This window comes from Carcharhinus amblyrhynchos, chromosome 5 (assembly GCF_965287045.1).
Source record: "Carcharhinus amblyrhynchos chromosome 5, sCarAmb.v2.hapA, whole genome shotgun sequence".
In the NCBI taxonomy this organism is placed as follows: domain Eukaryota; kingdom Metazoa; phylum Chordata; class Chondrichthyes; order Carcharhiniformes; family Carcharhinidae; genus Carcharhinus; species Carcharhinus amblyrhynchos.
The window spans coordinates 51,671,617-51,690,429 of NC_137328.1; the positions used below are offsets into that span (position 1 = coordinate 51,671,617).

The 18,813-nt window shown below is 42.8% G+C and overlaps 1 protein-coding gene across 1 annotated transcript in view; it reads left to right on the forward strand.

The window, feature by feature from the left end:
- Positions 1–18,813, forward strand: part of shc3 (SHC (Src homology 2 domain containing) transforming protein 3) — a 235,110-nt gene that overhangs the window by 146,226 nt on the left and 70,071 nt on the right. The window contains exon 7 of the mRNA XM_080188764.1: positions 9,789–9,915. Within this exon, the coding sequence (XP_080044890.1) occupies positions 9,789–9,915 (127 nt within the window). The remainder of the gene's footprint in view (positions 1–9,788; positions 9,916–18,813) is intronic.

Genomic DNA, 18,813 nt, shown 5'->3' on the forward strand with positions numbered 1-18,813 from the left:
CGGTTGTTGGAAGTCAATCATCTCAATCCTAGAATATCACTGCAGGAATCTCTCAGGGTAGTGTCCCAGGCCCAACAATCTTCAATTGCTTCATCAATGACCTTCCTTCCATCATAAGGTCAGAAGTGGGGATTTTCACTGATGATTGCACAATGTTCAGTATCATTCACAACTCCTCAGACGCTGAAGTAGTTCATGTCCAAATGCAACAAGAATTGGACAATATCCAGGCTTGGGCTGACAAGTGGCAACTAATATTTGCACCTCATGGTCAACAGCAATTCAAGAAGGCAACTCACTATCACCAAAGGCAAATAGGGATGTGCAACAAATGCTGACCTAGCCGGTAATAACCACATCCCATGAAATAATAAATAAAATAATAAATAAAAAATTAGCCTCGTGCCCCTAGAGTAAGAATGGGAAAAATAAACCAGGATTGAATGTGCACGAATGAAATATGAATAAAGGGAAACTGTGATGCCTGGGGGATAGGGGGGTGGGGGTGGGGTGGGGGGCAGCAAATTGCCCATCCCTCTACTCTAAAAAAAATTAGCGCAGCGGACCAGGAGATTCCAGCAGACCCCAATACGCAGAATCCACCTGGGCATCTTGGCCCACTAGTATCTCCCAGTGCCGGATTTCTGGCAGTGTCACATCCGCTCCGGAAATCAGTGGAGAGGTGCATAAATTATAGTAGTACTCATTACAATATATTTTAAATGTGATTAGCAGGCCTGGGACTAGAACCTCCCCCACCCCACCAGAGTGGTTCACTCCAGCGGGGATTATTATAGCTCCCCACTTTCGGGGAGCTAGCAGCCTGATCCCATTAGCGTGAACAGACAGCAGTAGAGGGTTCCCCTGAAGGCCAGGCAGCATTGGCACCTTGGCCATGCCAGTCTATGCCCTTAGTACTGTCCGAGAGGCAAAATGCCAATGCCCAGGGGCAACTTGGCCCATCAGGGCCCCATATAGGCCCTGACATTATTCTGGCAGTATTAATGAAGGCTTGTGCGCCAGATCTAGCCATATCCCTAGCTAAGATGTTCTAATACAGCTACAGCACTGGCATCTATCCAACAATGTGTAAAATTGCCCTCCTAAGGGGGAGGGGCCTGGTGGGGGGGGGTCTCAATGCCACTTTGCATAGGGATTGGTGAGGAAGGGAGGGAGGCGGGGAAGTGCCGGATGATTGGAAAACGGCCAATGTTACACCGTTGTTTAAGAAGGGTGCCAGGCAAAAGGCGGGGAATTATAGGCCGGTTAGTTTAACGTCTGTGGTGGGTAAAATGTTAGAATCTGTCATTAAGGAGGAAATTGTGAGGCATCTTGAAGGGAATTGCTTGATAGAGCAGACGCAGCACGGTTTCATCAAAGGGAAGTCGCGTCTGACAAATTTACTGGAGTTCTATGAGGATGTGTCTAGGGCGGTGGATAGAGGAGAGCCGGTGGATGTGGTCTTTCTAGATTTTCAGAAGGCGTTTGACAAAGTACCTCACAAGAGGTTATTGCAGAAGGTCGAGGGACATGGAGTTGGGGGTAGGGTGTTAGTGTGGATAGAGGATTGGTTGTCAAATAGGAGGCAGAGAGTGGGGGTCAACGGGTGCTATTCGGATTGGCGGATGGTGACTAGTGGAGTGCCCCAGGGGTCGGTGCTGGGGCCTCAGCTTTTTACCATTTATATAGATGATCTGGAGGAGGGAACCGAGTGTAGGGTGTCGAAATTTGCTGATGACACCAAGATAGGGGGAACGGCAAATTGTGCGGAGGGTGTGGAGAGTCTGCAGAAGGATCTAGATAGGCTGGGCGAATGGGCCAGGAAATGGCAAATGGAATTTAATGTTGGCAAGTGTGAGGTGGTCCACTTTGGTAGGAAGAATGGTAGGAAGGACTATTACTTATGGGGCGAAAAACTGCAGCAGGCGACGGCGCAGAGGGACCTCGGGGTCCTTGTGCATGAGTCGCAAAAACCCAGCTTGCAGGTGCAGCAGGTGGTCAGGAAGGCGAATGGGATGCTGGCCTTCATAGCGAGGGGGATTGAATATAAAAGTAGGGAGGTCTTGCTGCAGCTGTATAGGGCATTGGTGAGGCCGCAGCTGGAGTACTGTGTGCAGTTTTGGGCACCGCACCTGCGCAAAGATATTTTGGCCTTGGAGGGAGTGCAGAGGAGGTTTACTAGGCTGATACCGGAGTTGAGGGGGTTGAGCTATGAGGAGAGGCCGAATAAACGAGGCTTGTACTCGTTAGAGTTTAGAAGAATGAGGGGAGATCTCATTGAGACTTATAAGATGATGAATGGGATGGATAGGATAGAGGTGGAGAGACTCTTCCCGCTCAAAAAGGACAGTAGGACTAGGGGGCACAGCCTCAAGATAAAAGGGGTGCGGTTTAGAACGGAGTTGAGGAGGAACTTCTTCACTCAAAGGGTGGTGAATCTCTGGAATTCTCTGCCCGTTGAAGTGGTGGAGGCTGCCTCGCTAAATATTTTTAAGACGTGGGTTGATGGGTTTTTGATAAGAGAGGGGATTAAGGGTTATGGGGAGAAAGCGGGAAAGTGGAACTGAGCAGCGACAGATCAGCCATGATCTTATTGAATGGCGGGGCAGGCTCGAAGGGCTGGATGGCCTATTCCTGCTCCTATTTCTTATGTTCTTATGATTGGGGCTGTCCATTAGGGTTGGGGGGGGTTGTCAGCCTATTGGGATAGTCTGGACTGCAAGCGGGTGGGGTCGGGACTGCCAGTGTGGAAGGGGGAATTTGGGTTGGGTGGGTGAAATTGGAGCTGGGGGGGTGGGTATGAAGCTGGGCCAGGCATGCAAGTTGTGGGGAACCAGTGATTGGGCCATGGTCGGGGTGGAGAGCCAGTGTGCAGGGGTTTGCTGGGCTGGCCAGCGATCAGCTAGCCAGTAATCAGGAGGCTGGTCTTGCGGGGTCACTGTGCATGCGTCGATCTTGGCACTGACAGATTGGCACATGCGCAGTGACCTGTTCAGAGCTATGCTTCCGGCCGCCTGGCTGGGGATAGGCTCCACCCACTGAATCAACGTGATTCACGCTGAGGTACTCTGTAGTGCACAGAGTGTGGGAAATTCAGTTCCCACCGAGAAAAACAGTGTGACTCATTCCAGTTTTCACGCGAATTCAACAGTTAGAATTCCTTTGGGAGAATTCTGGCCTATGCATAAAGAATTATTACTTAGATGAGGCATTGACAGCGATCAGAACATTTATTTATCACCACTTTTTTTTTTGCTGGCGTTGACTCCTTGCTGGATACCCACAAATCCTGGTTTGTATTTACGAGGATCTTTCTTAACAAAAATAAAATCAACATTATCTCCATTCAGTTGACAAGAAGCGAAACAGCTCATAACAATATGGCTATTTTCTTAGTATTTTGAAAAATAGGCTAAAGATTGAATTAAGCCCTTTTTTGGCTGGAGTGGTCATGATGCACAATTACCCCTCACTCAGTTGAGTTGAGGTAGCATGCAGGCCTTCTGCTCAGCACAAAACATGCTGCTGCCTTCAACAGTGGGCCCAAGTGTGGCTGACACAGCATTCAGCTAGCCTGCACTTCTTAAAGGCAATCTGCACTTCTTAAAGGGAAGGTGCATTCAGACTACAGCAGCTGGTAGAACAGTCTCAGAAAGTCTTTGAATGAAGAAGGAAAACTATAGGTGGAGCAACAGGCCAGGGGCAGGGGTAACACTTAGCAACACTAAGTGAAGCCACACTTAGTGCAGGAGGTCAAGAAAATGAGGGAGGTGATGTTTCTACAGTTGGTGTAGAGGCCTTTGAGGTATACCTTCTGAAAGAAATGGGAACAGGTGGTCACAGAGGTCAATTCTTGGTGTCTGGTCCTGAGGACCTGGATGCAGTGCCAGTAAAAGTTCAATAAACTTATTGTGAATGGTCAAGGTCAGTGAATACAACCTTAAATGACACATTTTACCTAGTACAACATGAAGCTGTTGCGCTGCTCAAAGCACCACACTCCCATCACTCACCTATCAACTGTCAGGACTCATGCCTAACATTCATGCTGCACATTATTCTCACTTATCTACCAATGCTGCCAGCCTCACCATCCATGTCTTGTAGCTTCCAGAAACTTTCAGGATTCAGTTCCAGCAGGCACGCCACCCAAACAGATTGCTGACATTGTTTCTTCTCTCTTGCATGATAAGGTCACACATAAACAAAGGGTGACCCAGTGGGAAATAGGCTCACATGCATCTCCTGAGACCTTTGGAAGAGACAGTGCATCACATTATGGGGCTGGCATTGATAGCACATTGCATCCAGCATCTTCAAGAACATTCAGGATGATGGTCTGCTCCTGTCTTCAGTTTCTTCTCAAATCCCACTTCACCCCCATCCTGCTAGTTTGCATGAAGTGCAAGCTACAGATGGTGTAACCATGGACCTCTTGCTTTGCACTGTACTCCCCTTTGCTCACTCCAACTCTCCACTTCTGCATTAATGCTTTCTGATATCCCAGAACTGCCACCTGGATAGCTAATGCAGTCACACTATGAAGGATGTTAACAAGAGCGGACATCTAATAGAAAAGCATTGTTTTTTGACCTGATGCTTGTAGCCATCAGCTCAGATATAAGCACCATGTGCTTTAGAGGTTAGTATAGAGTTGGAATCACCGAATATGAGTCACTGAACATGTGTGGGCTATAGCCAGGCCAGAGAAAAGGGTAGTGTATTTGTGAGCTCCATGGAGAGTGAATCACAGACAAATTCTGCTGCAGATGACTCAGATGAGGCCATTGATGGGGCAGTATTCACAAGAAAGGAAAGCAGATAAACATGCACAACAAAATGCTTGGTGTCTTGTCAGGCTTGCCAGAGATCCTGTCGTCACTGTCAAGCAACATAGAGAAATATGACTCTAACTTGGCAAATGGCTTCATGTAGAGCTAGAAACCCATCGTTCAAACATGGAAATGGTGGCCAACTCCATGACAGCCCTTGTGGGCTTGATGGTCAATATCTCCACAGAACCTCGCCAACAAACTTAGAATGAGGTCATGAGATCTCGGCTTGTTGCTATGCAAGTCCAGCTTGTTACCCTGCAGGCTCAGGCTGCTGCCATCATGGGCTGCAGATGCCAGGACTCAAATTACTCAATGTTCTCCCAGCAAACTGTGCTCCAACAGTTTACTAGGGTTGCTGAGGCACTGGCCTGGGGGAGCAGCAGTGACTCTGTGGTGTATGAACCTGCTGTTCTCGCTCAGGATGACAGCATTCATGCTATTTGACTGGAAGGATCCGGGGTGCAGAAACTGAAGGCTAAGCTGACTTTGATGTCCACTGGAAGTGCTGTCTTTGCCCTGCTGGATAACTGCAGGTCCAATAGGTGGCACTACTCAGTAGTCATCTGCTTGGTGAATTAAAGCTGCCTCAAACACTGCCTGCTGGCTGAGGTGGAGGTCTGAGAAATGCTCTCTGAAGATCCTTGATATGAAAGACCTTCTCCTGCGACCCCCTTCTCCTCCTCATTCTGTGCATAACTTCTCCACTCTGCTGTCCCTGTTCTACCTCTCTCATACTACAGTCCAAGATGAACAGCAACCATAACCCTGAGGACTGAGAGCAAGTTTTCTGCTCAGAGGCTTTTGTAACCTGTACCATTCTTTACAAAGGTTCAATACTACCCCAATCTGACAGAAATAACTTCCAATAGCACAATCCACAGAATTTGCACAAACTCTAAAGCTGCAAAAGAAAGTCAAAGGTACGTCATCTGGTCATTGGGAGTGGAACTTCAACATGGCTGTAAAACCCCAGTGCCAGGACAGTCCTTTGACAAGGTTTTCTGCTGGGAAATGTGGCAGGGTTTTAATCTCAGTTCAGTTGAAGACCTCCAACAGCTGCAGAACCAGTCACCAGCTCAATGATATCTCATTGCTAATAAAGATCTACTGATGAGCTTCCTTTTGGTGCTTCATTTCTTGCTGTTTGTCTCCATTGCACTCTTCCAATCTGATAGGGCCTCAGGCTCAATGCCAAACAACAGCATCTTCTGACTCCATGAACCAAACATGATTTCAATTAGCAATGATGGTGATTGGAAGATCTGTACCACTACTTACTGCCTTATTTCCATGGAAACATCAGAACTGCCCATTCCAAACTTGATCTAGCCCTTTGGGAAAGCAATGTAAAAGGGCAGAGACAAGATTCCACCACTTCCCACCAAATACCTGGTCAATTGGGTGGGATGTCAGCCTGCAGCATTTAAATAAGGTTTGAGGGTTAAAACAGCTCCTTTCGGGAGCAGTTAGTATGTTGGTAATTCACACGGCTAACCACATACCCAGTCTGCTCAGCTAAAATCACAACCCCCAGCCTCGAATGCTGTAACTCCCCCCAGTTGAACATTGGGAATCTGCTTCTCAGACATTGTCTCAAGACTGAGAATGACTTGCTTCCACTCCAGTTCAATGGGTTCCAAGGTGATGGATAAATCCAATGCACAATCTGCAGATTCTGCCACGTGGCAGGTGTTACTTGAAGGGTCAGGCAGATAAGTTTTTTTGAGGTTAGTGCATCTCTCCAGTGCTTTGACTTCACACCTGCACGTTTTGAACAATGTCACTAGGTGTGTTTGATAGCTTTCCAAAAAAAAAACTTCTCTATGTTGTTTGGTCAGAGACTAGAATTTCTCATGGTTTGCAGAGATGTTTGAACTGTTCCGCAATGCTTTGAGGACATCCATAAAACATTTTTTGCTGCACTCTGGGAGTCAGCAGTCCCCGGAGCAGAGAAGCTACAGCATCTTCTCCAGAGCCTTCAACATGTCATCGATAAAGACAAACATCTTGCTAAGGCCATCCCCATACCCTCACTTCTTACCTTCAAACAACCGCACAACCTCAAACAGACCATTGTCTGCAGCAAACTATCCAGCCTTCAGGGAAACAGTGACCACGACACCACGTAACTCTGCCACAGCAACCTCTGCAAGACGTGCCAGATCATCGACACGGATGCCATCATCTCATTTGAGAACACCATCCACCAAGTACACGGTACGTACTCTTGCAACTCAGCCGATGTTGTCTACCTGATATGCTGCAGGTAAGGATGTCCCGAGGCATGGTACATTGGGGAGACCGTGCAGATATTACGACAATGGATGAATGAACACCACTCGATAATCACCAGGCAAGAGTGTTCTCTTCTTGTTGGGGAACACTTCAGCGGTCACGGGCATTCAGCCTCTGATCATCGGGTAAACATTCTCCAAGGTGGCCTTCATGACACACGACAACACAGAGTCGCTGAGCAGAAACTGATAGCCAATTTCCGCACACGTGAGGATGGCCTCAACTGGGATCTTGGGTTCATGTCATACTATCTGTAACCCCCATGACTTGTCTGGGCTTGCAAAATCTCACTAACTTTCCTGTCTGGAGACAATACACATTTCTTTAACCTGTGCTTAAAGCTCTCTCCACTCACATTGACTGTACCTTTAAGACTTGATTACCTGCAAAGACTCACATTCTAATCATTATTTTATAAATTGAGTTTGTGTCTTTATATGCCCTGTTTGTGAATAGAACTCCCACTCACCTGACAAAGGGACAGCACTACGAAAGCTAGTGACTTTTGCTACCAAATAAACCTGTTGGACTTTAACCTGGTGTTGTGAGACATCTTACTGTGGCAGCAGCCATGACAGAGTTCTGAGTACAGCAGCTGCTGAAGGAGTCTGATGTCAGGCAATCAAACAGCATGTCCTGTCCAGCAAAGCTGGCTTTGATGCTAGGCATGTTGGTTTTCGAGAAGATGTTTCTGTTGGACCACTTTCTTGCTACCAGATTTGGAGAAGCTCGTGGAGGCACCATTGTTCTCCAGAACTTTGAATTTCTACTCTAGGTTGCCCAAGTCTCCAAAGCTTATAGAGAAAAGGGGATCTCTGTTGCCCATGATCCATGACTGTGGCCTCAGGCTTGAGGGTGGGACATTAAATTAAATGTTGGAAATATAATAGCCATCATCTTTGGTCCCTAGCACAAACTCTGTTCTTTCACTACTGACTCAATCTTCCTCACCAGTCACTGGTTTCACCTGAATCACAATGTTCACAATCTGCTTCTGACTCCATAGACCATTTGCTTTTGCCAAACCACCATCTGGCTTATCCATCTATCTAAGTCCCTCTGTTGCCAAAACTCTCATTCGTGTGTTTGTTGGCTCTAGACTCAACATTTCCTGGGTTCTCACAGTAACCTGCCTATATTTCACCCTCCAATTACTGACATGGATTAATGTTGCCAATAATGACAAGAAACTCCTCATGAAAGAGGTTCATAGCCAGGGGCACTGCGGGGAAAACTGAGGGATTCATGGCCCCAAGTAACTTCATCAACATGAACATTCATCAGTCATGAACCAGAGGTTTTAAACAAGTGGTCAATCTACAAATTGTAGGGCACTCAATTCACAAAAACATTTTGGTGCCTTAAATCATATTGTGGAGATGTCAGCATTGGAGTGGGGTGGGCACAGTAAGAAGTCTCACATCACCAGGTAAACCTGTTGGACTTTAACCTGGTGTTGTGAGTCTTCTTACTTAAGTCATATTGAAATACATCAACCTGCAGTTTGAATTTTCTGGTATTTTGCCACTTTATACACCTGAATTAATTTTTTTTGTGAAGATTTAGGACTTTTTAAACATTTACACTTCTGAAAGCACTTTGGACCAGAAACAGATTTCAGTCTTTCTTGGAAAGGGGAGGGACTAGCTGGTCCCATTGATCCAGCGGTGGCAGATCCTGATAGAAGTCCAGGCATTTCTTTCTGCTTCCACACACCCAGCTGCAGTTGTGGGGTGTGACTGAGAATGTCCTGGGATCCTCTGGGAAGCTTGCCAGACATGCTGTTATAAAGAAAAAGCAAGCAAAGGTATCATTCTGGCCAAAAGCAGACTCCACCAGGAACAAGCTGGAGCTGACCAGCAAAGGTGTTTCTGCAGAGAATCTATCAGTACTATTAATTTGCCCCAGTTGATCGATGATGCTTTCTCTTGGAGAAGTGCTGCTCTGAGAATGTGTTGGCTATGCTACATCAGCATCCCCTTTTAAGCTGCTATTTGCTTTTGCGCCTATTCCTATTGTAGTACTGGCCCCAAATACTCATGTTTGTATAAGATATTGGTGGTGCCAAAGTGACAGGTGGTATTTCTATTATAGTTCTTTACTGCAGAGAATTACTGGAATTATGATGTTCAGAAACAACTAATTTATGTTAGCTTGGAAGTATAATGAAAGGAACTCAATATTGCATCCATCTCAGCATTAAAAAACTTCCCATCTTAGAGGCTAGTCTGAAACATGATATCTGTATTTTTAAGTAGCTCCCCTTGTTATACTATACTTTTGAGTATATTATGCAAATATTTGTCAAATTTCAGTAGCAAATCTGCTGCACTCTCTAGAACAAAACAAAATCATTGCACTGTGTTAATTTGATTGTGTACCTGTGTAGAGCTATCTGCATTATAAATGCAGTCTGGTCTTTTTTTTGGCTTATTTTTCCTACAATGAACTATACAATGGTGCGATGCCAACATTGCATTGGTGTGTAATGGGTTACAGTGAATTTGTTTCTGTGAATTTGACACCTGGAAACATTACCTGCAGCAGTCCATAGCTGTAACAGACGAATGAACATTATATTTGATTTGACTGCTAAAGTTGTTTCAACAAGAGTTACATAGGCTGAAAAATGACAGCTGTTATTTAATGTTTTTAAAGCATGCCATATATTGGAATGCTGTGACGGGTTGGCTCAAGATGTTATCAGTACCATAGGCCAAGCTTTTGAACTTCGATTCAAGCAATATCTACAGTGCCCTACTAAGATATCTAGTATTCATAACAGGTGAGTACTGATAGCATTGCCAATTATTTTGTTATTCATTCATGCAAGATATTTTAAAAGCAGTTGAATTTTTATCACCTTTTAAGAAGTGTCTACATTGTAAAGGAGAAGGAATGATGGATATTTTGCATGGAAAATCACAATAATAGATTAATATGGTTACCAAAGAGCAATAAAAGCAAGCTGGGAGAACAAATATCCAAGTCACATTACAGGAAATTGAATTCAGATGATTCTAACCCTCAGGAATGGAACTCTTTCCACTTTAGGCACTAAGGACATTGTTTTAACTTAGACAAAACTGTTGGATCAAATGGGGTCTATGTGCAACTTACTCAATATGACTAGTTTTTCATTCCTGCCAAAATTAAAAATTACCTCTCTGTTGTCAGTATCAAGCATGTTGAGCTCAGGTATGGCACAACCAGAGGTGGAATAAAGTTTCATCTACTTTATCCTAACAACATTGCTTACCACCAACCTCAGGAGGGAACTCTGTTGACATTTTTCCATTTGCCATAGCAGTAATCCGGTGGTCACTCTGAATGACAGTGCAATTTGTTTCTAAAGCCACATGGTCAGTAGGATTCTCTAGTTCGTCCATGGCGAGACACGCTGCAAATGAGAACGGAAGATTTAGTGTTCTAGTCAAAACTCCATTCACTCTTAATGGCACTGGGAAATCCGAGCGTAAGCAAGGGTAGAGGATTTTGGCCTAAGAATTGGAATGAGATTATCCATGCGTAGGAGAGCTAGCAGCAAATGAAATGAATCAATGTATCAGTCAGAGTTGGATTGAAATGCAGGTTCCAAAGATGGAAGAGCAGTGTCAAGTCCACTGCATCAGTGTGCCATCTAGCTCCTCAATCCTTTCTGTGGCCCTGTGATTGCAATGTAACATTTATAAATTATTGAATTGCGTTGCTCTAAGACTGTATACAGCACTAAAAATTCTATTGCTCATCATTTTTATATGGTAGCTCAATACATATTGATTAGAAATGTATAAAGAATATTTAATCAGTGATGCTGTTCCAGATTTTATGTTAAATTTTAGCTTTCAGCGAGATTCTTTTGGTTAATGAGGGCTGCTCTTTGCCTGAATGAATGTTGAAAGTCAAGACTGAATATGATAAACATTTAAAAAATGTGTTTTTTGCAAGAAATGTTAAGTGTCAAATCTAGGGAACTCATTACTTAGAATTGCTCAATAATATCCTAGACAATCCTATTCCACTCACTGCTAAATAATTCCAAGAAAATAAGTAACAATGTTATATTACTTACTTGTTAATCACCTTTGTTCCAACACTGCAGAGAGAGAGAGAGATTATATGAGTTTGCTGCTTATCTATTGAGTGGATGCTTGATAATCATTTCAGATATTTGCAAGCAGAATATTTCTTGTGGTGATGGAAATGGATTTGTTAGGAGAGGTTTGTAGAAATCCACCAGTAACTCAGGAGGGAATTTTCACCAAGTTTCGGCAAAGCATAAATTTCAATATTCAAACATTTTCCTGTCTGCTGTTTGCCTGACCACCGTACGTGTGGCAATTTTTGTAAGAAAAGCAAAATATTGCAGATGCTGGAAATCTGAAATAAAAATAGGAGATGTTGGAAATATTCAACGGATCGAGCTGTATCTATTGGAGAGAGAATCAGAGTTAATGTTTCAAGCTGACGACCTTTTATCAACCAGGTGTTCGGGTCTGGCCCCAAAATGCAAAATCCTGCTCTTCCCCATTCTGTTCTTTTTGTAATTACATTTCTAATGTAATTTTATTCCTTTCTATTTATTCTAATCTTGCACTCAAACATACAAAAAGGAAGAGCAAGACAATCAAGCCTACCCCATATGGTGCAAGTGACTCCCATTCACCAGCAGTCAGATAATCTAGGCTAATTCTGAAGAAAGATCTGGGTATATTTTCTCTGTAAATTGTCTCACAACACCAGGTTAAAGTCCAACAGGTTTATTGGGTAGCACGAGCTTTTGGAGCGTTGCCCCTTCATCAGGTGAGTGAAGAGTTTGGTTCACGAACAGGGCAAATATAGACAAAACTCAATTACAAGGTAATGGTTGGAATAGGAGTCTTAACAGGTAGTCAAGTCATTACAGCTGCAGACAGTGTGAGTGGAGAGAGGGTCAAGCACAAGTTAAAGAGATGTGAATTGTCTCCAGCCAGGACAGGTAATGAGATTTTGCAAGGCCAGGCAGATCATGGGGGTTACAGATAGTGTGACATGAACCCAAGATCCCGGATGAGGCTCATGTGTGTGGACCTTGGCTATCAGTTTCTGCTCTGAGATTCTGCATTGTCATGTGTTGTGGAGGCCACCTTGGAGAACGCTTACCCAAAGGTCAGAGGCTGAATGCCTTTGACTGCTGAAGTGTTCCCCGACAGGATGGGAGCACTCCTGCATTGTCCTCTGAAGCTGATCATACTGAGTACCAGGTGCCTACAGCTGGCACAAAACATATTATCCAATACCCTACCTACCATTGAAAATGCTGTGTTATCAGCCAAGACCAGGTATTCCTAGAGCTCCCTTTTGAACATTTGCCATGAGTTCACATTCACTCTTTGAGCTGGCAACTTATTCCCAAGGTCAATGACTGCGAATATAAAACTATTCTGTCAGTTAACTTAGCCCTACGTGCGTATATCTTACACGTGTGTCTTTCTAACCTAATTCAAAATAGTTTAGCCATGTGTGCAGAGATTAATCTTCTCTTTATTTAAGAGTTAGTTTAAATCTTCCCAAAGAGTACTCTTTACTATAGTCAAAATATCTATTTTTCTATTCCTCGTCTTTTGGGGGTAATTTTCTTTGTTATTTTTGGTGCATAAATTAAGTAAATTAAGGCACAAGATATCTTTCTGAGCAGAAAGTTGGATTGAAGTCATTTGCAGTTATTTCATGACTTTTTGCTCAGGCCACCAGCTCCTGACTGTATCAATGTCATTGACAACATTGTAATGCAGACCAACGGCACCGCAGTTCCACATTCCAGCTTTCTCAATGGTAAGATACTTTGGGCACTGTAGACTGAGATTTATAAGATTTATAAGATAAGTTTCTGCCATTATCAGTTTATATAGGAGGAAATGAGAAGCTTCTGTGCCAGGTGTACTGCAAGGATCTGTTTTGGGGCCACTGCTGTTTGTCATTTACATAAATGACCTGGATGAAGGCATAGAAGGATGGGTTAGTAAATTTATGGGTGACACGAAAGTCAGTGGAGTTCTGGACAGTGCGGAAGGATGTTGCAGGTTACAGAGGGACATAGATAAGCTGCAGAGCTGGGCAAATGGAGTTTAGTGCAGAAAAGTGTGAAATGAATAACTTTGGAAGGAGTAACAGGAATACAAAGTGCTGGGCTAATGCTAAGTTACTTGGTTGTGTGGGTGAGCAGAAAGATCTCGATGCCCATGTGCTTAGATCCCTGAAAGTTGGCACCCAGGTTGATAGGGTTGTCAAGAAAGTGGTGTGTTCGCTTTTATTGGTAGAGGGATTGAGTTCCAGAGCCATGAGGTCATGTTGCAGTTGTGCAAAACTCTGGTGCGGCCGCACTTGGAGTATTACGCACAGTTCTGGTTGCTGCATTACAGGCAGGATGTGGAAGCATTGGAAAGGGTGCAGAAGAGATTTATCAGGATGTTGCCTGATATGGTGGGAAGTTTTATGAGGAAAGGCTGAGGGACTTGAGGCTGTTTTTGTTAAAGAAAAGAGGTTAAGAGGTGACTTAATTGGGGCATAATAGATGATGAGAGAATTAGATAGGGCGGACAGTGAGAGCCTTTTTTCCTTGGATGGAGATGGCTAGCACAAGGGGACATAGCTTTAAATTGAGGGGTGATAGATGTAGGAAAGATGTCAGAGGTAGGTTCTTTATTGAGAGAGTAGTAAGGGTGTGGAATGTCCTGCCTGCAACAGTAATGGACTCGCAAACATTTTAAAGGCATTTAAATGATCATTGGATAAACATATGGATATATTGGAATAGTGGGGTTAGAAGGGCTTTAGATTGGTTTTAGGGGTCGGCGCAACATCGAGGGCCAAAGGGCCTGTACAGCGCTGTTATGTTCTATGTTCTAGAGTTTTATTGAAAATACTTTTTGCAGTGACTTTTCTTTGTTATCCTGCAGATACTTCACACTCATGCAACCAGATAGAAGGAACACACTGTCTCTATTTCTATTACTCCATGGATCACAACATGTATTTAAATGACTTTTCCAGATAACCACACAGACATCATGTACTTTATCTGTTATTCTCAGAATTGACTACTCACTACCCAGGTTTCTTCAATAAACAAGAAAATAATTAGTTTAATATAAATCAAGACATCAGGTAGAAAGGCAAAGTTTATTAACATACAGTATGTTATATGAAAGTAAATTAATTACTCTTTATAAATAACCTGGCAGGAATTCTCTGACCTCGCCTGCGGTTAGGATTCTCCAGACCCGCTGCAGTGAAGGGAGATTTGGCTGAGCGCCAAATTCTCCATTCTTGTTGTAGAATGTGTGAGACTGGAGAATTCCTGCCACAACTCTCACACAAACACACCATAGAATAAAATAAAACAGAGGAATTCTGCCAAAGGGTTAAAAGTCAATGGTTCAAGGGAAAAGGATAGATGGTGGAGTCCTTGAAATGGTGGCCAAGTTATACTGTTAATTTCTAAGCACTGATCTTTGAAACAATCAATGGATCTTGCTCTATTTGCCAGGTAGACTTGAGGAAAACATCCAGTCAGTTGATTTCAGAAAGTAGAGGGATTTTGGAGCAACCTCCATTACCCTCTGCTTTGAGACTGGGTCTGGAGCTTCAGGCGCTGGTATTTTTTATTCATTTGTGGGACATGGGCGTCACTGGCTGGCCAGCATTTATTGTCCATCCCTAGTTGTCTGAGGGCAGTTGTGAGTCAACCACATTGCTGTGGCTCTGGAGTCACACGTAGGCTACACCAGGTAAGGACAGCAGATTTCCTTCTTTAAAATACATTAGTGAACCAGATGGGTTTTAACAGATGGTTGCTCTTTACACAAGCTGTTGATCTTCTCTTTTCCCATAAATCAAAATCAAAACCAACTTTTAAACACAGTTTTCCAGGGATGGTTTTTTTCAAAGTTATAAATCACCATGTGACCCTTTTATAAACGATCCACCAGGGATAGGAGGTTTCCAACTTCTTTAAAACTGCTTAATTACCTTTTCTTGTAAAATCCTGTGTTTTCCAAGAACAGCAGCAACAAGAGTCTTTGCATTAATCCTTTAAGGAACAATGTTTTTTAATAAATACAAATTCTTCCAGAATGTTCTTAGTCCTTGAAGATGAACCATTTTCTGTGATTAAAGTGTTTATGTCACTATGAATACATTATATCTCTCATCCCAGGAAGTAGTTTGCTGAGCTTGTTGCACTCTCTCTCAAGGCAAATGTATCCTTCCTTAGATAAATAGACCAAAACTATATACAGTAGTCCAGCTGTGAACTCATCATAGCTACTAATTGTCATAAGACTTCTTTATGCTTGTACTCACATCTAGTTCACCAATGTTCTTTAGGGAGAGAAATCTGCCATCCTTACCCAGCCTGGCCTACATGTGACTTGACCCACAGTAATTTGGTTGACTCTGAAGTGGCCTGGCAACTAAGTTGCACCTTACCATTACAGAAAAAAGATAAAGAATAAAACTGGATGGATCACCTGACATCAAACTAAGCACTGGAAATGACAAAGACACACCGTGCCCAATTGTGCCAGCAAACCCCTTCTCACTAACATCTGGGGATTTGTGTCAAAGTTTTGAAAAGTATCCCACAGACCAGTTCACCAGCACTCTGACATAGCAATTCTCATTGACTCATACCTTAAAACCAATTACCCAGACTCCTCCATCACCATCCCTAGATATGTTCTGTTCCACCAACAGGACTGACCCACCAGAGGTTGCTGCACAGTAATATAAAGTCAGGAGGAAACGACCCTGGGAGTCCTCAACATTGACTCTGGACCTATGAAATCTCATCAGGTCAAACCGTATGCTAGGAAACCACCTGCTGCTTGCCACCTACTGCCCTCCCTTTGCTGGAGGACATTTCATGTCTGTACTATCCTCAGTCCTTTTTCCAAGTGGTCTTCAACATGGAGGGCTACAGAAAGAGAGGGGAGATTTAGAGAGCCATTTTTAGAGTTTAGGGACCAAACAGTGAAGGCACAACCAACAGTGGTGTGGCAGGGGAGGTGGGGAATGTTCAAGAAATGCAGAGGTTTTACAGATTGGTAGGGCTAGAAAATGTAGTAGAGATAGGCAAAGAATGGATTTGATTTAAATTGGGGACATAAGTGGACTGGAAGACAATGTAGGTCAGTAGGATTTAATGCAGGTTAGGATATTATTTTGGATTAGCTGAAGATCTCAAGGTGGAGATGTGAGATTGGCCATGCAAGCATTGGAGTGGTTGATTCTGGCAAAGGCATGGATGTTGGTTTTGACTGCAGATAGACTAAGGTAATGTTGGAGTGAGGTACTTATACACAGGCAAAAGTAAATTTTGGTGACACTATTTCATCTTTTACTATGCCATTAAATTAAAAGAAAATCATTATCAGTGTGATTGCACTAAATCAGCCAACCCAAGCCATGATTTGATTTACCAACCTCCACAAGTTACACGCTCTGATCTTGACCTATGTCTTTTTTAATAAAAACACTGAGGTTTGGAAAGGTTTAAACCTTTAAAGAAAAGTAGAAATTCTGAGCTGTAAAATTTGTTTCACTTCCAAGAACATTGTGTGGGCTTGAAAAGTCAGTGCCAACATCAGTTCTTTAAAAAATCAATTGCAAAGAATCATGATTCATTTGCTCAGTCAGTTAGTGTGACATCAGTGGATATGATTGGATTTCACACTCCTCAGTAATGCTGGTTATAATGGAGATAACAATAGATTAGCATCATACCCTTGTTCACAAATCTATTGTGTCTCTGCTACAGTCTGTGATTGGATTGTTCAGATAATAACTGGATAACAAGACAATGCAACGTAGTTGATATCTGCAGCATTGTTTTGGTTAGATGTGTAGAATTGCAGATATTAACCTGAAGACATTTCCATTTAAGGAAGCATCTCTGTACTGTCTTTGTTTATGCATATTATTTATTGTACAATTCCATTTTAGTATTTATTTTAAATATCTTTATTGAACAGAAAATGGTAACAATATTAGTGGTTACTTCATATTTTGAGGAAATTGTGAGCTGTGCAGTTCATTCAGGAAGTTGCTGTGAGTTCAATATCCTTACAATCCAGAATTGAGCAATCTTGAACCAATTTTCCTTCTGTATTAATATTGAAATAATAATTGAATTAGGTACAAGAAGAGAAAGATACCTGTATCAACATACTGGCATCAGTATCAATGTGTCATTGCATTACACATGAGGTGCAATTTGCTACAGTTTGCATCCCATTAATCATAACTCTTAGTTTAGTATTTTTCAGAAATATGGAAATGAAGAATTTGCGTTGATATATTTCTTTTCATGCTCTTCGGATGTCCAAAAATGGTTCTTATTCAATTAATTACTTTTGAGTTGCAGTCATTTTACAGGTTAAGCAAATGTGGTGGACAGTTTTGTGCACACAAAGGATCCAGAAACAGAAAATAGGACAGAAACAGAAGGATGGGAATAGGTCATTTAACCCTTTGATCTAATTTGCTAACTAACTTACTTTTGGTTAACAAATATCCAGCAATGGCGCATTTAGTATTCACATTTGATCCAGCATCAATTGCTATTTGCTGACGAGAGTTCCAAACTTTCACCACCCTTTGTGTTCTAAATTTCTGTCCTGAAGGTCTGGCTCTAGATAGTTGAGCAGTTAATCTGTTAGTCAGGGCAGCACGGTGGCACAGTGGTTAGCATGGCTGCCTCACAGCGCCAGGACCCAGATTCGATTGCTGGCTTGGGTTGATGGCTGTGTGGAGTTTGCACATTCACCCCATGTCTGTGTGGGTTTCCTTTGGATACTTTGGTTTCCTCCTGCAGTCTGAAAGAAGTGCTGGTTAGGTGCATTAGCCATGCTAAATTCTTCCTCAGTGCGCCTGAACCAATGCCAGAGTGTGACGGCTGGGGAATTTGCACAGTAACTTGTACAGTTAATGTAAGCCTACTTGCGACACTAATAAATAAACATTAAACATTTTTTGATTGTGTTTGTAAGATGCAAAACTCATTAGAGGAACTCTGTGCTTTATAAAGTGCTATTAGGTCTTTTAAGTCCATTTGAATGTGTAGATAAGTTTCAGTTTAATATCTCATCTGAAAGTTGGCAGCTCAGAAAATATAGCATTCTCTCTCTCGCTCAGGTGTCAACTGAGATTGTGGGTGGGGTTTTACGGCCTCACTTGAGTGAAACTGGTAATTCCTGCTGAGGTCAATGGACATTTCTGTTCACCCCTCGTCCACTCGATTCTGAGGCGGGCGATGTGCAGTATTCCTGTAGAGAAACTTGATGCAACATGCTTCTGAGCCAAGGTGACATTTTGTTCTCCCACTGGGGAGCCTTGCTTTACAGAAGCACATTTTGGAAATTCAGGCACATGAGGTGCATAGTTTTGTAACCATCGAAATTGAATCTCTAATGTGTGCTGCTGACAGATGAGGCTCCCTACTGGGAGAGTGGAGTCAGGAAATTATTCCTATAATGACATATTTAACTCTCAATCACCTTGAAATCATTCTCAACAGATGAACTACATGTAAACATATGTCTTTTTAATGTGAAGTTACACAGCACCACAAGCATCTGAACATTTGTTCTGTTGGAGGTAAATAAAAGTTAGTGCTACTGGGCATTTAATCTTTTGAATAAAT